The sequence below is a fragment of the Lineus longissimus genome, chromosome 10 (genome assembly GCF_910592395.1).
Source record: "Lineus longissimus chromosome 10, tnLinLong1.2, whole genome shotgun sequence".
NCBI lineage: Eukaryota > Metazoa > Nemertea > Pilidiophora > Heteronemertea > Lineidae > Lineus > Lineus longissimus.
Genome location: NC_088317.1, coordinates 1,665,966 through 1,690,731, shown reverse-complemented (window position 1 = coordinate 1,690,731; position 24,766 = coordinate 1,665,966). Strand labels below are relative to the sequence as shown.

Genomic DNA, 24,766 nt, shown 5'->3' with positions numbered 1-24,766 from the left:
TCTTCACAACCTTAAGACAGTCGCAGTCACAATTAACATACGTTTTGCTTCGCGTAAGCTCTGTACAACCTGCACTCCTATGCCGTGTAAGCTGTGTACACAGCGCAGGTTACTAAGCCACGTATCACACAAGTAAACTTTACTATACAGCTGTTACTTCTGATAAGTACTCTGTGCCAGCCAAAACACCCAATGCCGCATGCTGCAAGATGATAAAAAGGACCAATGTATAAATAACTTTTATGCAGATGGATTTCAGCTTCGTCACTAAGCCACATATCACACATGTAAATAGCTAATATAGCTGTGACATGCTGGACAACGACAGATGACATGTCTATCAATGAGATCAATCAACATTTCACACGGTGACAGGCGGCCATTAATGATTTCATATAAACCTCATTATCGCACATGGGTTTATGAGGCCAAATGAAATTAATCCAGTGTGGTCACCAGGTCAACATTTCAAAGGACGCAATGTGTTGAAGCAACAGGGCAAAAGTTGAAACTTGATTGCAGTGTAGAGGACAAATACTACCAGCAGTGTATAAAACCGGGTGATAGGCTCCTCTGCATTCGCAGTGGCGGGACCAAAGCTATGGAATGAGCTGCCAAATAGTGTTCGTGACCAGAGTACCCTGGGTCGTTTTAAAACTGCACTAAAAACTCATATTTTTAAGAAATTCTTTTTTGAATCCTTTTTTTTTTTTTTTTTTTTTAAATGAGTAATGACTTTTATTCTATCATGTATTAATGTTTTATTGTCTTATTATAAATTGTAAAGCGCTTAGAAGTTTTAACAACGTTAAGCGCCATAAAAATGTTTTTAATAATAATAATAATAAAAAGAAAACCTTCAACATGTTCAATGAGAAGTTGTCCTTGAGATTTCATCGGAAACCCAACAGTTGGCTTAATGAACGAGAAAACAAGGGAGACATGGTGCATCGATCCACTGTTCCTACACCCTGAGGTCTCCCTGAACGTGAACATCCATAGGAATTTCACATCGATTTTTATGGCTGGTAAATTTCATTGATTTTTGCAAGTTTTATGCAAGAATTAACAAATTTGCCCAATTACGGGTTGTCATGGATAACAGGTGGATGGGGGTGGCATCGTTGTCTTTGATTGTAGTACCGGAGGGTTGTGGTAGATCCCTGATTATGTTAACCCTTCTTGACCGAGTCAGAATAGAGAATCAACATTCTGTTTTTGTCTTTTCTTAGTCTTTAACATCTAGTTTTTCCTGCCTGTCGGAAAGGCGACTCAATGAAATGGACAAACTAAGCACATCATTTTCAAGAGCAACTAAATGTGAAAATCCCTTTGGTATGATTCATAAAGTACAAATGGAAGGTCTGAACACCCCAATGTCAAAGATAATGTTGCAGCACTTTACTGTCTGATTGTGTCTACAATTTGTACAAAGCATGGTTACACCGATCTCAAGGACGTTGTCACGTTGTTCCCCGATCGCAAGAAAATACCATAAATCAATATCCGTTTTGAAACAAAAACGGAAGATGTGGGTCGATTTCATTTGAATCAGATGCCATGATTCACTGCGTGCGAAGGTTTGTTGATCTTTCCACAACCTCTCGCTGGTTTTTAACGATAATTCACACTTACTTTTATCGAATCTGAATCATCTCAGATGTTGGATTTAACGACAAAGGACATGTCACCTGCAAGGGACGCCAGTTGTGCGTTTGAAATTGATCCCCGATTTGAAACGTGGAGATCCGTTTGTCACCTTGGGCAGATAGCTATGATATATTGTTTTTTTGATGGCTTTTGTTCATTTATGAGCGGTTTGAAGTGATCAGCAAACAAGCAGTATTGTCACTGTAACTTGTGATCATAATCGGTGCAATGTGTGACAAGAAGGTCTCGAGTCTTCGAGTAAAACTGGTAATCACAGGGTTTTCTGCAGAAGTGATGAAGAGTGTCATTGTGTACATCCAAAAAAGTAACACATTGCATCAATGAGATTTTCATTGCTGCGACGTGCGTTGATTATTGCAGTAATGAGTGTCAAGAAAATCAGTTGTCTGCAAGTAAAACTTGACACCGTGGGATTGAAAACAATTGTAGGTCGCAGTGATGAGTGATTCTTGTTGCAGGCATGCATCAGTTTCAAAGCACACCAACAGGAAGCTTTTATGGATCATAAACAAAAGTAACACCATCTATATTTGTAAATTGACCTGTGCAATATACCTCACAGTATTTCTATCGCCGCCACGCCCTTTAGCGATGAGATAGAGTAAACGGACATATGACCGTCAATATTTTCTCCAATAAGTCGATCTCATCAAGTCAGGATCATGTAACATTCATCTGGAATTATTTCCATTTCATCTCAAGTATTGCTGATATTCCAGTACATTCTGTGTACAAATACATAAGCGACAACACAATAGGTCAATTGTACTCTAAATTCTCTAGTGCTGGACTTAAAATGTTATCATCGATTGTGACGATCGAGAAAATCCATATCTCGTAGGAGTGAAATTTATACTCTTATCATTTTGAACCGTTATCAACCTAAATTAATGTAATTATACTTAACCATTCCCTGCGGCCTCACACGGCTATTAACCCTCTGCAATTAGAGCAATTATCATTTGTCAATTGTCAATTCGATAACTATTATCCCCAGAAGATTTCCTATGTATACAGTAGAAAATCTCTCTTAAAGACACCCTCGGGACTGACTAGTGCTGTCCTTAATAGAGAGGTGTCCTGATTAGAGAGGTCAAGTTGAATGGAAACAACCAATTTGGGACCAAAACTAGTGTCCTTGATAGAGAGGTTGTCCTTAATAGAGGTTGTCCTTAATGGAGAGGTGTCTGCTAAGAGTGGTTCTACTGTACATGTATCTATATTCAGCCTATGAAATCCTATTGGAGGCAAGCTGATCGCCTATCAGAGAACATTTAACATCCAGACAGATTTCTAAGGGTTTCACAAGAGTTTTATGCCCTTTTCCCCCAAGATTGAAAATCTGATTCATAAGGAAGTAAGTGACACCGTGGCATGTCCTTCCCTCTCCTAATTGACTTTGAATCATCACGCCATTGTCCGATTAAATAACTCTTATTGTGTCACTGAAACATGTCCCCTAATGAGATAATACGGGCGATCCGATTACCGATGTCACCATTAGATGAACGTTTTGATATCTGATCAAGACTTTATGATCCGTGCAAGACTTTAATTACTCCGTCAAAATATGAAATACTAATCGATATTTCATTAAGATGTCTGAGGAGAATCTATTTGTCAAGTTTATTGTCATTGTGTGTCATCTTCACACTTTGCACACTGCTCAATTCAGCTTTAGACTTGAGACTAGGCTGCGGGCGCCACTGGGCCCTCGAAGAAAAGGTCACCATAAATATCATCGTAATGATTATCTCATCAATATGCCATCAATGGTATTTGGATGACATCTTCATCTACCCTGACCTTTGATTTGGATAATGTAACATTCAACCCAAACATTCCTTTGCCATTTATTCAAAGCCAATCGACATAAAATATAATAGATTTCCCGCTTAATATTTGGGGCTAATCCTACATGTATCTTCATCGATGTATTCAAAGGGTACAGTGGTCCACCTCAGCCCCCTCAAATCAGCCCATTGGAATGAACAATTGCCTTTGATTTGTAATGAAAACCAAATCAACTCAACCTTGAAAAAGAAAGGCAAAATGATTTCCTCATTACAGGCTCAAAACCAATCATGTTTGAATTTAAACCCCATTATACTGACTGCTCTCTGTGCCACCCTTAGTTGCCAAATTCTTGTCTACATTTCACATACAAACAACACGTCATACACAGATTACTACAGTATTGTAACGTTGGGACAGATTATCTACAGAATCCTTTGAAGTCTGGCCAGATCGTTTCAAAGTCTTCGAAAATTACCGTGCGAGGATCGATACACACCTTGCTTTGTATTGCCAAATGAGATCAAATCCTGATTTATACACAATTGATTTTCTCCACTCTGCGGGTGGATTCGATCGAAGAGTGGCCATAGATAGCGATATGAAAATAGCTTGCTGAATGAGATGGGGGAGAGGGTGGATAATCTCGTCTGTACCATTCTTTTTGGCCTTGTTACTTACAGTAACTGGGAGGTGACTATGAATTGCTCTGTAAAGGAGGTGCATCAGGTTTGACTAGTGTTAAAAGTATTTCTCGCACAGGTTTGAATAGTGCCGAGATACTGTGAGATATCAGAGGTATCGGCAGCTTGCATATGCAGTTACTTGGGCCACCTGGCCTCTGTCTGTAGTACCCTTTAACTTACGGTAAACCCTGTAAGACAAGTTGTGGAACTGACATTTCAACATGAAGACAGACCCCAATGAATCAGCATGAATGGCATCAACCAGTTACAAAGCTTTTGCTGTTGGTGTTGCTGAAACCTCTGCGATAGCCTTGCTCTCAGGTGATGTAAAAAGAAGATTTCCCATCCAGGGGCGTAATAACTTGATTCATGACCACGCAAATATGACACAGGCCAGGCAACTGAACCATCTGAAATCAACAACATGGTTGAAGATTTGACCATGAATGAAAATGACAAGCGACAAAGCTTTTGTTGTCTCTTTCAGTGAAGCTTCTATGACTAAATAGGAAACAAACTGGTCCTCTGAGGGCATAATTACATGATCCATGACTTAGTATACATGACACTTCGGTGCTCAAGCATGGATATATGTTTTGTCCGTTTGATGTGCTCTGTTTACAACAGGGGTTTGCTGCTTTTAGATGAGTCATGCATGATCAGAGACGGCTTCTTATCGAAATTCTTCCACACTAACTTGGGTCAGAATCTGCTGTATATAGCTCAAACACTCGATGTAGAGTAGCCCGGGATAGTTTTATTGAAACAGACTTTCAGTTGGTTTCATACAACATTCCTGTGACTACAAGGCCTTCAACCATATTCGATGATGATGATGATGATGATGATGATGATGATGATGACTGTTTTATATGTAACAGTGCATATAAGTACTGGTGTTTCGGGCACGCAAGGTGGAATTAGCTTTACTCGCGTTCCAGGTCAAGCTGACCACAAAGAGCTGTATATTTTATGTCAGACTCTGTGCATTGATGTATAGGACTTCACTCTGAAAGTTCGTTGCTGTTGTGATACTCTTTTGCCATTTCAGCTTTGAGATAAGCTTGTGCAGGATGTTCAAAATAAACTTTTGGTGTTGGAGGGGTGACTAACTGATAATGCAAACAAACTGGACAGATGATCAGATGGTCCTCCTTCTCCATTGAGTTAATGCAAAGAAAATGAAAAATTTAAAGAAAAAACCGAAACGAGTTGCTTTAATGCATGTTCCTTGGCACAATCTTTGAACCTTCAGGGCTCAAACTAAATCTGCTTTTGTGGGACTCAAACACATGCTTCTCAATTGAACATCAGAGAACCACTTAAAACTAATTAAACTCTGCCTAATTACCTAATCACCAGCTGTTGCATCCATGCATGTTGATTCCAAGCGCAACAGTTTGAAGCATTCACCGTTAATTTAATGGGAAGCAAACACATGTCTCCGAAGACGCACTTCTTAGAATCACTTAAACCAAACTAACACACATCAAAAGGAAATCTTGTTGAAAAACAATTTCGACAAATAGCTCAATTTTGTTCGATTTGTTGAAACATGTTGTTTGAGTGGGGTAAATTAGTCAGGGTCATCCTTAAGTGTTCACATGTAGGTTTTGTATTGGGAAATGTAAAGGATTTTATAGTACATTTAAGTTGAAATGGACCAATTTTTCACTGCATGATGAAATTGATAGCTTGACTGTACATTGACATATACTTGCATGTATGGGATGTATAGGATAGGAAGGTCAACTTGAAATGGAAATATCATAGAATGATTTCACCCTGTGTGTACTGCATATAATGTACAGTCACTGAACAAAATGTATGAGGAGTTTCTGTTAAACTTAACGTGAATCTGTATCAAGAAAGGAATCCTTTCGTAATTAGATTGTCAGAACTTCACGGCATCAAAGTTTAAAACTCTAATCGGATAAATGGTTTGCTAGAAGCATCAGGTTGGAAAATGCAGCTTGTCGATTTCACTAGAAGCTTGCCGGATTCAAAGTGTTAGTTCCCGTCTATAAAAACACCAATAATTGGTCTGCTAAGGGTGGAATAGTTAGAAGTTAACATGCAGGTGTAGGAAATCTTTTAGAAATAACGATTGCTTGGCATGGGTATCCTCTAAAAGAAGGTTGGCCTGATAGCGTTGGAAAAAAATGCTTCATGCTTGATGATATTCGTTCAAGACCAGACGTGAATACACTGCAGCATCCTCCCACGACGATGCATCCGTTAAAGGGAAAGATTGCTTATTATCCAACTGTTGTAATTGGTGGTGACGTCACAGATCCCTCGCGTTATGGAAATTAATAACCCGTATCAGGTGGCCGACGACCCTTAATTAACCGTCGTGTTGATTGCACTCGAGTTGTTTTCCTATTGCGCTAAATTCAATTGATGAGTCAGACCTGATACTCTAGACACACCATCATCACAACATTGAAGATCCTCTCGGCTTTGTACTCGAGGAACGTGAATAGGTTGGGTCTTCTGGCTTGCAACTCATGAAGTGGATTGTGACGGCTTGTCCAAACTACAAGCCTTGCTTCTCATGTTGTATTGGTAAAGCCAAAACACTTATTTTGAAGTAATAACCTTTTGGTATGGTAATAGATACAGAGAAGTACTTGGCAGTGGCAGTGTGGTGTATTAGTGCTTTCTGGAGTCATTACTGTCACTAGAAATATAAAGAGATTCATCACATAACCGATATGCACTGTACCCAACATTTTGGAGTTAAACACACCCATAGCATTTGCCCTAATAATGACTGACTTGTCAACTAAATTTCTTTGCACTTTTAACCTTTTATTGTCTGACATTGCCTGTGGGGAAGTGGGTGGATCACCGACATTACCTTATTCCTCTAGGAGATGCTGTTGTGAGGGACATTTTATCATATTAAACACAACTCCTAATTTTGCGGTGCACTCGCCTTTTAATTCCATTCACTACTCCTCTCTATCTTCAACTCCCTTTTCTTATAACATCCTTTGTACAACCCCACCCCAAGCTTCTTCAATCGGGAACCCTCACCTTGCTCACGTGCTTTGTCAGTTGCCATCATTCCCTTTCAAGCATAGGTGGTTCTGACCTCACACACAGCCAAGGTGAGATTTTAGCCAAGGGCAGACTTGCTTACAATAACATACAGTACTCCTACTTCATAACAATGCCTCCCAATATCTTGACCCAGTGACACAAAAAGTGCATCACAGATTAGAAACCCGACCCTACAAGTTATGAGTATCTTTTAAATTGAGAAACACAATCACTATCTTATCTTCAACGAGATCGCATTAGAAAGTGAATAATGATGACACAAGAACTCGAATTACCAATTACAATAGGATCCCAGTAGGGTGCCAGTTTAATGACTTTGTCCTGAAAGTTTTTTGAGAAGATGTGTTAATTAGGCTATACCTTTGTTTAGTTTGATGAGTGGAGAACTTTGAGATGCTCGTTGGGATTATCTCCTGAATGCCAGAGGTGACATGAGTAAGATGTTCGGACGAGTTATCAGTTCTTTGTTTGTAGTCAAAGGATCAATAGTTGAAGTTTAAAATGAGTTGTATCAGCGCAATACTGGTAGAAAAGGAATTTTAAATGTGATTTTTGTCAGCGAATGAAAAAAATTGGATGTTCATCATCCTTGAGATTGAAATTGAAATAGATCATCTCACAATTTGAGGTTTGGATAAAAAGATGAATAAAAAGTCATATGCGCCCTGAAGGGTTAATATTGAGTGTTTGTATCCCTTTTTAGTTTGACTTCAAGGCATAAACTTTAATGTCTTATGTTATCAGAGAAAGATTTCTTACCGAAACAGTGGCAATCGTGCCATATCGAATTTTCATACCGACAAATAAAAACTTCAAAATTGCCAATCTTTGCTTATTATGTTTTATTCGACATCAGTGAGTTGGAGATTGTGAGTCAACTTTGACCTGAGGAGAGAAACGCTACCATCAAAAGCGGTAATATAGCGTAACATTGCCTACTAATAACGATGTATTCTATCGAGGATAACGATGCTGGTTCCTTTTCTTAGAGTTGAAGTAGCGGTTGCTTTAAAGAAATATTGAACAAATTTTTTCGATGTTTTTCTCAATTTGATGGGATGTGTCATTTTCATAAAGGATCTCGTTTTCTCTGGATAGAGGGGTGACAAATTAGGGATCTATTTCTTTGTCTGGAGGCCTCAAAGTGATCAGTTTGATTCCAGGTTGAGAAGACTTAAACTTATACAGAGGCTGGACTTATTCTGTCTGAATCAGGTTCAGTTTTGTTCCTTGTCTTGCCTCTCGGTGGTACGTGTATGAATTTGGCCAGTTCTTTGGTTGAGGGACCACCATTTTGTCTCCAACTTGAAATCCTACAGAAATTAGAACTACTTAAGAATGAGGCGAATGCCAATTTCAAAGCTGGGTATCTGTTCTTTGGGAAAAAAAAGGTCAATTTCAAATTCAACGCCTCATGAAATCGATACATTTCTGAAAAAATTTAAAATCGAAATGGCAAAAAATAACTGGATAAAATCAGGAAAATAAACATGTATGTAATTATTTTGACAACACACAAAGATAGTCATGCGAGAAACTTTGACAAGAGAAATGATAGGTCTTCGATATCAAAAAATAATATTGAAATTGGATAATCTAACGAGAGAGCATGCGACTTCAAATGATTCAGATTTTAAAACAATGGCTATGTTATTATCGTTTTCTTCTTTCTTCTTATTTTGTTATATTAGTTCGTTCGTTGCTTGCCTGTGGCCTGTTCTATTTGAGATAATCACAAACTTATATAAGTTTAATCATACGGTGAAATTCAAGAATTGTCTGAAAGACCTCGGGCATTTTCAGAATTAATCTGCAAGAAAAAGTTTTTTGATTTGTGTTTTGAGTAAAGTTTGTATGAATTCAATACAGTGTAAATCCAATGCCTCCTTAATATGTCCTTTGATAAGTCACTTATAGTCCCATTGGTGTCATAATCAATTCGCTCTTGATCAGTAATCATATCTTTTCGATCTTGCTTCACCAAGTCCAAAAGTCCCACCTTTTAAAACTTTTATTACTAAGAATGAAAAGCTCATTCTTTATTCATTCTCGGTAATACTTATGACTTATTACTTTACTTCTTTTTTTTTTTTTTTTTTTTTTTTTAAATTGAATGTAAAGCGCCTTGAAGTGTTTTACAAAAGGCGCTATATAAATTGTTTTAATAATAATAATAATAATAATAATTAGGAGACTTTACGACCAGAGGGTGTTGCAACTTCAAAGCCTTGTATGCCAAGATGCTTCTGTTCGTACTGGTGGTTGATATATATACGCAGACCTGGTATCCAGACCTCAGACATCGTCAGTTCTATTTTCCTAAATACAATGAACCCTTTAATATAGGAGACTGACAACAAAAATCCGCTTGTCGTTTTACTGGGCAAGACAATTGAATCGTCAATACCTCCTGTCAATGACGCTGAGCAAAATCACATCATCAGACTCGCGGTCCCGTTGACCTCATCAGCGTGATTTGAGATGGCGATGCGGAAGTCGTGATCTCCCGGCGCCAACTTGTCATTATAGATGTACCCACTGACAGTGATTGGTCGATTAGAATTCGTTGGTTGGGAAAATCAGAAGATGAATATTTATGGACAACTTGTGGCGTCGTTGGAAGATCTTTTTCAGAATTTAGAGCGCTGCTGTTGCTACAAGTGTTAACACTTTGAGGGCTGTTGAAAATGTTTACGTGAATAAGTTAGCAAGTTAACAACTTCACTAATGTATTATCTTTATTCTTATACTTTCAGGTAAGTTTCCCAAGCTTTTAAATAGCGAAACTAAGGTATTGTAACAAAATTAGACATTAGAGTTGAACCCTCTCTCCACTGCATGGATATTATCGTAATTCATCACTTCGTAAATTTACATAAAATGCAAGAGGTGCAAAGATTTTTGGCTCTGTGACTGGCCACAGAGACGCCATAGTATGTTCATGAGAATAACGTCTTATAGTAGATTGAAATCTCCATGAACTTGTTAGCCAAAGACAAGCAGTGTCTAACAAAACCTACCTAACAAGGGGACAGCTATGCCCTTTAGTTGGAAAGGGACACTTCCTTTTCGAGTGTCATCCAATCAAGCCTTGTTTATATCGCTTATCTGATTATGCAGATGTTAAACTTACTTGGACAACTCTCACTACATATGTATGTTTTCTGATGATTTGGCAGAACTTGGGCTCGCTGTTTATCTGTTGCTTCAGGGGCAACAAGTTCGAATTCTGTGATTAGAGGTCATTGTCTGGTCTGAATACGCTTAATTTGTGATACGACAGGTTAAGCGAGGTGACTCCCATATCAACAGGGATATATTCCGCGGACAATAGGGCCCAATTGCCCTTAAATGTCGCAGGATTTCTCTTCAGTGATTGACTCACAGTTTGACATCCGAATTGTGATAATTTGTGTCATGACAAACGCAGCTATCCCTTCAAGGTTTTGACAGACTCTTGCAAAGTTCAAGGTACTTTCGAGTCAACTCTGTCCGGATTCTAGAAGTTGTGACATCATTTTGAGTCTTTATGACCTTATCAGCCTTAGAAACAGAACGTGTGCTGCTCGCACCTAAAACATCATTGGTTCTCTCCAAGTTTTCTCCATATTTTCGCTGAGCTTATTGCGTTTAAGATTGGACCAATCAGTTTGCACCAACCAGAGCGACATTCCGTTAATTCTCCGTCGTCATTTCCACAGGTGATTATCAGCATTGGGCCGGCTTACTGCCGCATTTTCGTGTCAGTTGTCGCCAAGCTTTGTCGTAATCATGGCATTGTTTCTGACAGTCGGCGACACGTTTCATTGGCTCATTCATCACGTTGTGACCCTTATGTAAATAGATGGCTAATCTACCATGGTGAAATCTAAATTCACCATGGTGATTTTCATTTTTCACCATGGTGAACATTGCAGTTCACCATGGTGAAATTTTAAAATTCACCATGGTGAGTTGGGACGGTAGAATATTTCACCATGGTGATCAAATATATGAGTTGAGTTTTTTGCAAGTTCAAATTCTGAAAAAAATTTCTAATTCAAAATATTTTTTCCTCTTGTTTTTTTCTGCTCAAAATGAAGAAACATCATCAGCCCGAAAAAAGTTGAGGAGAAAAATAAATTCTTTCCCTTGATCCTCTGGGCTTTATGCAAATAACTGCATGACCAATGTCAGTTTCCATCAAATAATTTCATTAGAAGACCCTGTCCTTGACTTGCGGCAGATGTCATACCAGAAGAAAAGGGACAGTGCCCATTACTCAACAAACCCTGACAATTTTACCCTAAAGCAACATGATGCATGGAATTGAGAAAAAAAATGTCCTACTTCAGCCCTTTATCCTCCAGGTTTGTGCAAATAATGGCTCCCTCAATACCACTCATCATCAGCTGATATCGTGCTAATACCCGATAAGAAAAGGGAACCTGGTATCGGTAAACCCTGGCTAAACTTTAGGTTACTCACACCACGAAGCTAACATCTTGATGCTCAGACGGTAAATTGGTTACTGTTTTTGCCTAAGGCAACATGAAGCACCCAATTGAGAGAAAAAGCTCGAGTCGTTTATCCTCAAGGATTTGATCAAATACCTTTGGCATTGCTGCCAACTCATACCAGTTGATTTCATGCTAAACCCTGGCTTTTCTGCCACCACTGCATAAGAAAAGGGTCAGCGCACATCTTCTATAAACCCCTACCTTCTTACCCTAAAGCAACATGATGCATCCTGTTGAGAGAAAAAAATTCACCCTTCATCCTTAGGGTTTATGCAAATCAGTGTAGCATCAGTGCGAAGTTATTACCCCGGCTTTTGGTGACACCACATCATAAGAAAAGGCAAGCGCGCATCTTCTCAATTAAAGTCCCTTTTTGTCCCTTCATCCTAAAGGACTTATGAGATTTACTCCGGCGTGTTTGCATGACCACAGGTCGCGCTAATATGGCCTGACGTTCCGTCTCTCTTGGTGTGATATCGCGCCAGGCTATGAGTCAGGGTATCAAGGGCAAGCTGATTGAAACATATACCGACGTGATTGAGCATTGATCAAAGACGAGGAGAGGTACTTGAGCAAATTTCGATACTTCTTGAAAAGAGCATCATGATACACTATCAGTGCTTGATAATTGTTCATTCAGGTACATGTAGCATTGCATTCCGTAGCTGAATTTACAAACTTGAAACCAGGAAATATTGTAATGTTCCAATTATGAGAAAACCCTTGCATTAACTGGGTTTGTGCATAGAAACTTATCACAGGGAAAAAATGAAACCAAACTTGGATAGATATTTCAAAATTGTGGTAAGACCATGTTGCATTCAGATGTCGAATATACTTCATGAAATTGTCTTCCTGCACTCTTTTCAATACATTTGGGCCATATGGGAGTCTTCCTGTAGCTCTTTTCGCTTCAATCGGCCATCATAGTTGTCTTCCTTGAAGACTTTTCACTACAGTCAGGCTGCAATAGGACCCATCTCATAACTACAAGAACCTGATGACCCATGACAAGCTAATAGCGTACTCTCATAATAGCCGGTGCTTTTGAATTATTACTACTGCCCTCTGCCCATTAATCTCTGAACTAAACCCATTGGAGCGACAATTATTTGCCTTGATGAGCGATAAATATTGATAGAGTTTTTCTTTTAACAAAGAGGAAGTTTGGTTTTGTCTTGTTGACTCACTGTGGGTGATGTTGGGTAAGGCACTGTACCTTGGGCTTCACATTGCATCAGTAGGAGAGGTCCAAAGACTGTCGGTAAAGCTTACACTTGCAGCGCTGGGACTGATGATGTTGGTTCATTTTGAGCAGAAAAAAAAAGTGAAAAAAATATTTGGACTTAGAAAATTTTTCACCATTCAGGAAGTTCAAAATTTTGAAACATTTTCAAAGTCAAAAAAGTTTTGGGACTGATGATGTTGGTGATGTTGGGTCATTTTGAGCAGAAAAAAAAAAATAAAAAAATTTTTTTGGACTTAGAAAATTTTTCATCTTTCAATAAGTATAAAATTTTGAAAAGATTCCTGTCAATTTTTCTGCCAGGTAGCTAAGTAAATGATGCAAAGCATACCTCAAATGCTTTCAAAACACCTTTTCAGCAAACAAACATTCCTTGATATCTCACTTTGTAAAGTTTCAAAACTACGATTATATCGTCCTGCTATCAATTTCTTCGAGGTCAAATCACATTAAGATTTATGTGAATTTACCGGGCATCGCTTGCCGCATTTTCATTCCTTCTTAATTTGTTGATGCAACGTGAGTCAGATGAGCAACCGGTGAGCAATTGGGATGAGCAATGAGCGAGCAGCGTTATGGCGTGGGCCGTTAAAATTGAGCCACTTGATGCATGAGGGAAACACCCTGCCTATCACATAACATCATAGACCCTGAATATCAAAGCCTGATCGGTTTGGCTTCAGCTTTTTTGACATCTGTAAAAAGGCCAGAACCTGGTCGTTCAAAACAGATGATGTCAATTACACTGGTGTTAACTTAAGTTAGTGTTATATCCGTCAATTACACTGGTGTTAACTTAAGTTAGTGTTATATCCTTCGGTTAAGCCCTTTCGACTCAAGGCCAGGTTAAGTTAACACCAGCATTCGTGAAGAAACTTGTTTCAAACAACCGGGGCGTGTTTCCATTTCAGAGGTAAGAGTTGGAAACGACATGGCTTTCAGAGTGGTTGGATGAATTTCAACATAGATTATTAACTCCGTCCTTGCAATTGTAACTGACCACAAGGCCTGTGAAAGAGGCTAAATTGTGACGGCAAACAACTGTTATACACACTGAGACAAAAACCTTTTGGGAAAGTGACTTAGAAAACATTCTCCTTGGACTCCTTGAGCCGCCCCAGAACCAGGTGTTCCTTTGGGACACCACTCACATCCCAAGGAAGTGTGATTAGCGCAAAATGCTGCATATTGCTGTCAGTTTAAAAATTGTGAGTCAGCTGTGCGCTGCATGAGCAACAGGGATGAGGCATTCGTGTGGGGGTCATGACGGGGCGTGGACCGATAAGGTAAAGCTTTGCTTGCTACAAGTGAACGAGGCTAGGGATTCTGGTCACACAGCAAGGAGTTTTAATTAATTATGCAATAGTTTTGTGCAGATTCTGAACTTGTCACACACCAAGGATGGCGGGCGTATGTTTTGAAATGTGAGTCAGATGTTACATGAGCTGAGATTAGCAGTGAGGTCGCGTTATGTTAGCTTAAGCCAGTAAAGCTTACACTTGCAGCACTGGTCATTGTTAAGCATTGATAAGCCAGACCTAAGTGAGGGGCTTGGTACTTCAGGGAGTCTCTCTGATGTCCTATAATAGCCACTAGAGTGAGCCCAAGTCTGTGGGTGTAGAGTGCGCAGGTTACCAATGGCAGATTTTCTGTGGGGCATTTTGCGCTGGCTACAAAATGGCTGTTGAAGTCAACCATTATGACAGTAGATAGGACAAAGTTGATCACATCCGAGACGATTTGACCCCTTAATCACTCATTAATGAGTCTCTTAACTAATGACACAGATCGAAAGCAAGTGTATTTGTCCAATTGAAAGGACATTCACTGAAAGACAATTTATTATCCTAAGAAAATAAAACTTTTGATGACCGAAACATTCAAGTCGTTTGACTTCCCAAGGGGTTTGTCAATGACGCATAATCCTGCAAAAAACTGCGAGTTTCTCCGAGTTAAACAGTTGTTAAATGGCCGATTCTTCATCCAGAGATATAAAACGTTGGGTGACCAAACGAGAAGGACAGATGACCTCCCCAAGGCACAATTCGTAGCATGACGCACAATCTTGGAAAAAAAGCAACAAGACGCTTTCAATTTCTCGAAGTACAACAGTTGTCAGTAGCAAATGCAACAATCTTCAGCCTGACTCTAGCGTAATGTCTTGATTGCCTCTTTATCATCTGGGAAATCCCGATTGTGACATCCGACAAATTCCTGAAGATAAACGACCAAAGACTTTTATCGCAGTCGCGTGTCCCCGACCTTAGTCACTGCGGGACAAAACCAAAGTGTAATAAATCATCGCAAATGCTTTCTACGCCACCTTGTGAGTCACTGGCAAACATAATGTTGCATCCCAAGCAATCCCGCGGCATAAAAACATAAGATTTGAAGCAAATGATTCCAAGGGCAGTCTGTTGCATAAACACATCAATGGAGATTTTCAATTTAAGTTGATGGCCCGTTATGTTATGAGTTCTGCAGCAGGCCATTATGAAATGATTCAGCTATACCCATTAATGACTCAGTTGGCATTTAGTGCTAAAACAAGTGATGGCACGCGAACCCACCCTTCGTCCGACCTTCGCTTTAGCGGTACCGAGGGACCCTTTAAATCCTCGTAAGATATGACCTAATCGACTCTGATGTACTTGGAGGAAATAATTTTGAAATTTGATGCAGGGTGTTTCGTCCTTGTATCCTTGAAGCCCTGCGCAATAAAAAAACAGACCTCGAAGTTCTGCTCAGCGAAAAAAATCATCTTCAGGTCCTGCAGAACGAAAAAATCATCTTCAAGTTCTACATGATGAAAAAAGCGTCTTCAAGTCCTCTATAACAAAAAATTCTACCCAGGAGCTTTGCTTTACATCAACTCAATTCAGACGTAGGTCTATGGACTTTGCAAATAGGCATTTGACACAAGGCCTTGAGGTGAGAAGAGGATTTCGGTTGGGGATAATTAAGAAGGACAGCATCAATCCATCTATAGGCCTAAGTTGGGCTTTGTGTTCGATCTGTTTTTCTAAGTCAGCAGGATGACACATCATTGACGGTAAGTGGTATGATTGGCTACCTGCTATAGCCTTGAAACAGAAACTCCACGACAAAAAAAGACAAGAAAGTAATACAGAAATGAGAATGGACAGTGAGTTGATCTTCTCATAGTTTTTGGATTACCAGTTATATTGGGATGATTCCATTACCTTTGGATGGTGCACTTAGTTTGAAATTGGCGTGTGACTCAGCAGAGCTGAAAAAATGAGAACCAGGTTTTTACCTTTGGCTGATAATATTGTTGATTTATGTGCTCATGTCATTTTGGGCATTTTTGACCCCAAAAAAATGTATTGAGATTCTCACACCTCATCGGCTTCAAATTGAAATTACCTCCGATTTCGTACAATTTGATGCTGCTATATGCTATCAAGGTAGGTAATTGTTATAGTCCCCTGGAACCATGGGTAATAGCATTTCAAATCGCCACAAGAAAAGATGCGACCGTATTCTGAAAACGTGAGCTTTACAAAGTAGCGCTATGGTGTGAATCATAAGTTCATAGGATATTTGACGACATTTGACGATGCCGCTAATAGCTAATCTCCCGTCGATGCGATCAACCTATTGAGTTTGATGTGTTTATGGGTTGATATAAATTGACGCTTGGCATCGGAAGACGCAGCGGGCGTGTTATGACAAAATGGCAGAATGATGCGACTTTTCGTGATCATTGTAGCAGAAGAGTTTGATTTTGTTTTGGTAGGAAATGTGTTTATTTTCCGAGAATATCATTTCTTATGATTATCAAGTACAGACTCGCTATTTGAAAATCTCACATTTTATACTCACACCATCATAAAACAATTTCTTAAAATCCACCGTCTCTTATAAACAACGCTTGTGGGGACAACCGATATGAGTCATTTGCAACAAAACCCAGCTCCCGTGGACAAAAGTGATATGTCAGCAGAATTCAAGATGAATGAAAAACAAAATAAGAATAAAGATGTTTTGATTCAATATTTCTCCGTTAATGCTCGGCCAGTTTCAATTTGTTGACATTATTGATCATATGTCTCATTATGTACTTGATTGTGTGTAATAAACTTGAGGTTTTGTCATTGTGTCTCAGACAGTTGGCTAGATAACTTTTGACTTTAACACCTTACGCAGGAGGCCCTGCTAGGCTACCATGCAATGGGCTAGAATTTGTAATGAAATTGGCATTGACCTATTTATCAATTAATAAAATAAACTAGAAAAAAATTTAGTTTGAGAAAATAGATATTCTTTCTAACGTTTTCTTACTGTAATTCAAGAAAAATTATTCCAAATACATTGATGACCTATCTGTTGTCATTGCTAATATTTTCACAAATTTGCAAAAGTGAAACCACAAATATAATAATAAGATATTTGGTCTTAAAGTGTGGAAGGTTTGCAGTGACTTTAATCTTTAAAGTGCTATAAACTTAGGAATATTTTTGGAGGGGGATATGAGTGCAAGCTCATGATATCCTCCAATGCACAGGGCTGTGGTGCCCCCTTGTGGCCCTGCAAAATATATCTTTTCAAGCCACATTTGCCCTGACATAATAGTCCCTTTAAACCTGAACTAACTCTTGGCTGCAGTCTCTGTAACCACTTATTGCCATGTACAAATGAAATCATAATCTGAGACCAGACACACCGACAAAAGTGACACCAAGATGACATCTAATGTTCGTTTGACTCATCGTTAATAAACACTCGAATATTGTCTTTATATTTTGATGATCTCCTTTGCGTATGATTTGACGTGAGAAAGTGGAGCTAATATCGTTCACAGACGGTTGGCTACGCGACGACTTCCTGACAGCTTGGTTTTCCACAAGATTGGTTCTGTTCAATATGTCTGGATGTAAGTGTTACTCATTCATGGAGTAGGTTTTTCATTCAGAAAGAAACAATTTACGTTAGGGAATCACCATGCCTGCTCTGAACATATGCATTCTGTCACACGGTGCCACTGAGATGAGATTGTGTGAAATTACCCATGGTTCTAACCACAAGATTAGGCAGTCTGGTGCTCTGCTCCGAGGGCCAACAGGCAAGGCTATTAAGCCTCCAGTTTGGTACCACATCTCCAGTTTGGTACCAATTCCTAACCCCTTCATGGGAATATATCGTTGACATATCTAGATATTGAGCCAATTGTTCCAAGGACCAGGATATCCACAAGGACTAAGAGATACCGATGATGCCAAATCGTTGTCTTTATTTGCATGGTTATACCAGTCATATCAACAGATGCTTTATCAGGCCAGTCAGCCTTGTAGTGACTGCAACAGGGTGTGTCTAAATAGCTGGTGAGGTGAGACCATTGGTTTAATCAGAAGGAAAGGCAGGTACATTGCCTGAAGAAAAGGTTCTGTAGTTGCCTGAATGAGATAGTCACAAATATACCCTTATGATTGATGGAGGCATGGATGTTAATACTTGTCTAGCCTTGAGGGGGGAGGGTACAGGATGCAGGTTGACACTTGCATTGATACTGATTGCAGCATAATTGATTACATTTATAAAATGCAACAGTGCATGATGCTAACGATCGTAAAGAAATCAGCATCTTGTCCGACTCGAGTCGCATCTCCGAGTCCATTTATCAAGGGTAAGATGAGTAATACCTGAACATTGAATACTGATTAATGATGTGCCCAGGAGACCAGATAATCAGGATAAAAAAGGTGAAATGACGAGTTTATTTGCAAACAAACTCGGGATGGTTTTGGCGTGACGAACATGAGTTGAATAATAGCAACAGATGATGCACGTGTTGAACCGGAGAGCTCCTTTGATTGGAGGAACAGCTACTGTAGACCTACTGGGAGGATAGTTAAACAGGAGGGACAGCTTCTGTAGGCCTACTGGGAAAATATACTGGTGGGCAGCTACTGTGGCCTACTGGGAAAGTATACTGGTGGACAGCTACTGTGGCCTACTGGGAAAATATACTGGTGGACAGCTACTGTGGCCTACTGGGAAAATATACTGGTGGACAGCTACTGTGGCCTACTGGGAAAATATACTGGTGGACAGCTACTGTGGCCTACTGGGAAAATATACTGGTGGACAGCTACTGTGGCCTACTGGGAGAATACTGGTAGAATAGCTACTGTAGGCAGACATTGTGATGGGACAGGTGCTAGGCCTGCTGGGGAATCGTTTGATTGTTGCCTATGCATTTGCTCATCATGGAATTTTAGCCAGAGGCCATTCTGCCAATCAAGCTGACCAAAACATGCTGTAAACACACCAACATAACGCCCCACTCAGAACTGGTGCTTGAAACATGTCATTGCCAAGGTTTCATATCCAGGTCCAAAACAAGCCTATTTGACAGTCCTAAAACAAAACAAATCAGAATCAACATCAGCATCCTGCCTAAATGCATCCAAATCCATACTGGTTCTATTTGTGCAGAATCCGATGAAATCAATAGCTAACAATGTTATAAATAGCCATATAGCCATATTGATGGCTCCATTTGTGTGACAACTTTTCAAATCAATCTTGCCGATTGATATCCAGTGAAAGCATGAGTACACATGTTCAGTTTTACTACAGAGAATAGGCAAGTGCCGTCTCATTGATCTGAACATGTTCTCAGGGAGATTTGTCTTGTTTCGATCACGTTTTCATTAGGTTCTGATCACGTTTGATGCCGTTTAGTGTTTATTTATGATGTGTTATTTGTTGTGACGCTGTCCTCGGATATGGCTCCCTTTTAAACATTAAGGCCAATCTCCACATCACTGTTTCATGCCTCATATCATGCATAAGGCCTCTCCATTCCACGGTTAGGAGTCTATTCTTTGTTTTCCAGAGAACTGACTTATACCCTTGAAATTGGCATTCTCTTCATTTTGAATGATTTCTAATTGCTTTAGGTTTAAGTTTGAGCCAAGAGGTCAACCCTCAATGATAGTGCATTAGATTGCTTACACACTGATGTCACCTAGGCATCAGCTCTCAGCTTCCTCTTATGTACACCCTTGTGAATGATCGAATGACTTTGAAAAGCTTGTCCCAATCAAACCAATTTGACAAGAGCAAAGACAGCTATTCTCATTGATGGACTGGCCTAGACTTGTTGAAGCTGAGGACCAATTCAGGAGGACAACATCCTCGTTAAGAATTAGAGACAGATAGTTTAGGGTTATGTACTCTAACCAATTAGGAATAATGGAATCTGCATAATTGCGATGCTGAGTCCTCAAAGATTGAATCAAGTCGGCCCCAGTAATTTCATCAACTTGTGATTACGTGTTGTCGTCTCTATGGTATCTGTTGAAGTTCATCCTGTTTGTCTCCAAATGTCTGAAAGTCTAAAAAATGTTTCAAATGCTCTCTGCACGGTACTGCTGAAAAGGTGATCCTGTTTCGGATGCTATCCACTTAACCTCTGTCAACATCACCACGATTTAAATGTTCATGTCAGCTTATGATTGTAAGCAGAGACAAAAGAGGGAAATGCTCATCACTTTTTGTCATGAGGGCATTTTGAGTGTAAACTTGAAGATACAGCAAATGGATTGGATTATTTGATCGCTTGTCAGACATTTCAGTGTCATTCTCACGGTGACGTCTCAATGTGTCACCAACAATAGGATAATGTTCTCAGCCACTTTAAGTGTCATAATGAGTTTGATATCATTTTTGTTACCGATTACTGGTTAGTCATCATTTCATCAGGCGTTAAGTTGTCAGGATGAATTTCTTTAGTTTATGGAATTGATACCTTCTTCTCCTTCTTCTTAGTGTTCTATTTGGTTTTTATTTCCATACTACAGAACAAGGCCTCTGTCCCTTACAAACCTTGCTGTCATCTCTTGTTCCTCCCTTGATCCCCAGAGCTTCGTCTCCAGTGATGCACCGTATGGCCATGTGGCCAGTCCCTCGGTGTCCCAGAGTGGGCAGTTGTGGAGCACATACTCTGGTGTCTGATCTGATGTGTTGCACTTGCACCTTCCGGATTGATATCAAACTGGGGGTATTGGTTGTCTCATCAAACATAGTGAGAGGCCAAAACAGAGGCACTTCGCTGACGGCCTGAGATATGCTCCATCAGAGACAACCAAAACCAACAGTGCTGTATCGATTTCTGTTCTCAAAACTGTCAAATTTGGTTCAGTGTTTTTGGACTGTCCCTTGGGTAACTGATTCTGGTGCTGACAGATCAAAGAGTTTCCCTCGAGGCCCCAGACAAGATTTTGCTGAAATTTGTGTGACAAGTCCTTGGGTTCTCTTTAGCGTCCTGATGACCTCCGAGAAGTTTCTTTTCGTCGTCAGCTTCTGATAAATTGATATTCTTTTCATTCTTGTCTTGTGACTAATAAAGTATTTCATAATTGCGCTGTTCAACAGCAAGAAATCTCACTAAGTAAAGTCAGGAGGACATCACATTGTTATGAATTATGAGCTAAATGGTAAAAACATGAAGACGGTCACTCAGACAACAAGTGCTTTAGTCATCGCAAGTTATCTCATCTTTAGATATCTCAATATTGAATTCTGAGGACACAACCAACAAAGGTTTTATGTCGTCAACGCGACTCCCAAGTGGTCACTGAAAATGTTCTTTCTGTGATTTGACGTTGACAGATTAAGAGAAGTGTGATTTGATTTATGACAGAGTTAGTCATGTTCAGTTTTATGTCATCAAAACCACACGCTGGGTAAATATGGTCAGTGGAACCTGTTTGTTGAATTAGTGTCCAGGCACAGTGCGAGAAACTTGTCTTGGTGTTTGAGATAGATGTTGTCGCCTGGATTTGGCTGCGTGTCATTCTTTCTGAATACTGTTCCGACACCATTAAGCCGGTTAAGGGGCACTTGTACAAAAGGCCCTTTTTCACATCAAAGACAGGCCATGTGTGACAGACACGTCTTAGCCGGCTGAATAGGGTCGACACAGTTTATTGAGAGTGTGGAAACTGGAGACCCCGAAGGAAACCTCTCGTGTCGAAGAGAGTCACCCTGTCTATCACATGAGTATACCGGGACCAACTGGGAATCGAACCCGGGTCCTCAGAGGTGACAGGGGCTAGTGTTTCCACTGCACCAACCTGATAGGCAAGAAATGACTACTCCTTGTAAGAAAATAGTGGATTTGTTATCAGAAACATCTCTCGACGAATCGTGCACCCTGCTCACTAAGATTGAGAAGCCGAGATCTGCGTAAAGTACCAATAACCCACTCTAGTGGAAAATAAAACAATCTCATGGAAATGAAGAACCATAATTACCAAACGATACACCATTCGATACAACTCTTGCTACAAGTTTTATCACATGTCACGCAATAAGGTTAGTCATCGCATATCGTGAGTTCTGAAACATGTTAGCATAAAGAGGTTATTCCGTCTTGGGGAAGTTCTCGTTAGCGTTCCATGCCAGCGTTGCCGTTAGCGATCACGATGTCCACAGCCACGCGACACTTAATGATCTATTGACATAACCGAATAATGAATCAGCAGCTGGTGAAATTGACGATCTAACAAGTTGGCGTGCAGGTTCGGTGGGATCTGAAACTGACATCGGGACACACGACCCGTTGAGCTTGCAGCAGCAACAGTTAAGGAAATCGTGCAGCAATTCTTGATACTTGTGGACATTTGCAAACATGTGTGACATTTTGTGGTGAAATTGACAATCTCACAAGTTGATGTGCTGATCTTAAATTGACAGTTGAATTGTGTAGTTTGAAGAGATCCGTGTAATTGGAAGAAACCCGTTTTTGCTGACTTGACATAATCTGGGTGGTGGCCAACTTTAACGTGACAATCGTTTTGCAGCATCGTGTGAAATCGTGCAGGACAGTCTACGCTTCAGCCAAGGAGGGGAATTGCAAACAAGGACAGTTTGCCAATCAAGACAGTTGACTCATCTTTCGTAAAGACACCTCTTGAATTCGGCGACATGTTTGGAAACTTTTGCTTATCCCTGTGCTTTTCTCTGCTATTACAGTGCGAGCGGCCATGTGGGTACCAGTTAGATACCTTCGATCATTGCCAAACATTATGTCGGGTAAGTGTTTTATACATTCCTTGCTTGCATTTCAGTGTCACCACTATTGATATGAGTAAATGCTGACAAATGCTTTTACTTCAGTTTTGTACTGAAATGACTAGTGTGAATGTGTGTGAAGTTTTCAGTAAAAGCATTTAGCCTGCTTGCCTTTATTCATATTGCCCATTGATCAGCTTTTGTTAAAAACTTACTGTGAGAGGGGCGGGTTAAGAAACACGGAATACTCCAAGAACCTCCTCACCGTCAGAAGCAGCAAGTGTGTCAATCATGCCATCACCAATCAATCAGCCAATATTGAGATCGAGAGCTTTCTGATTCATTGCAATATGCTGCGTAAGTCACTGTGGACCAGTGGACCGAAAGAACCAACACGAAGCGGCATATCGTAATATCTTTCATACGGTACCAAATCTACCTGCGTCATTTTTCATTAAGGGATGACGTGTAGTTTGGGCTAATGACGAGATATCTTAAAAGGGATCGCTGTGCGAATGTATTTGCGATTGCAATGTTGGGTATGACTCAACGCATGTTCAAATCGAATGAACCTCTGCTCCCAACAAATGTGGTTAGTGTTGATCTCTCTGCCACAGCAAGCAAATTAAGTTGAAGTCCTCAATTTGTTAAACAACTCATTTGCCACTGAAACATGTTGGTGAATGTATCAGTCAGCTCGAATCAGATGTAACTCATTCTCCCCTAGATAAGATTCAAATGATTTGCTGTTGATACAGCTACCAGTACTAGGAGATTTTGAATGACAAAATCTTTCATTTGGCAAAACCTTGTGGACACACCTTTCAGATTCGATTCTTTTGTGCTTCAGGGATAAAATAGATGTCTTACAAAATCGATTAAAAGATAGTCACATCTAGTTCAATGTGTCATCTGAGTTCAATGTATCATCCGGGTCCTTCTTGATCCCCCAGCAAATCTATTGTTTCTGCTACATGTACAAAGAGGGCTAAAGATACTTCTTGTAAACTTCAAAGAAAAAAGGCAATTAAGAAAAGTTGCCCCTTAAAATAATGGAAGGTCATAGCAAAGCCGCCGTGGGAAATTTTGAGACAGTTTCGATTTTGTCTCATGCTGTGAGGGATGGAAGTGATTGTTTCAGTTTTTCCAATCTATTTGATGATAATCTTTAAAACAAACAATCGCCTTGTTATTTCTCGATAAAAGATTTTAGCCATATGCTGATTATCGCATCAGAGTATCACACAAAATCAATTTGAAGGCAATGATGACAGGTTTAGGCCAAAGAAAGATATTTTGGTGTTTGAAACTGCTGTATACAGTGCTGTGGTGTATAGCAGGTATCATTTGAAGTATGCTATTTTTGCATGAAGTAGACCTTTGTTTAGTAGACTTCATAACAACACCAAGATTGAATTGACGCCAAGATGATGATGTTGAGGTGCATCTTTTTATCGGAAACAGTGCATTTTTTATCTTGGCCTGTTTCAGCTCATTACTGTGAGATAGTTAGATCGTTTCTGACCCGAGGCTAGATGCGTAAGGTGGGAACCGATCACCTTGTTAAAGATGAAGTCATCCGTCCTCGGCCCGCGGGGCGTGACGGAGACAATGGCGGATGTCTCTTTATTGTTTTGTGATTGTGTAACAAATTGGATGTTTGAAGATCGGGTGACTAAAAGATGAGGAATCGAGGAGGTTCTGAGGTCATGGTGGTGTAGTGCTGCGCATGTGCTAAGAGGCTATGGGTGCAAAGC

General features: G+C 39.9%; 1 protein-coding gene across 3 annotated transcripts in view; it reads left to right on the top strand.

Moving 5' to 3' along the window:
- The window catches only part of LOC135494512 (anosmin-1-like), a 184,297-nt gene that overhangs the window by 141,814 nt on the left and 17,717 nt on the right, over nucleotides 1–24,766 (top strand). For all 3 annotated transcript variants that reach the window (XM_064782557.1, XM_064782559.1, XM_064782556.1), the window contains exon 3: nucleotides 22,971–23,030. In XM_064782557.1, the coding sequence (XP_064638627.1) occupies nucleotides 22,971–23,030 (60 nt within the window). The remainder of the gene's footprint in view (nucleotides 1–22,970; nucleotides 23,031–24,766) is intronic.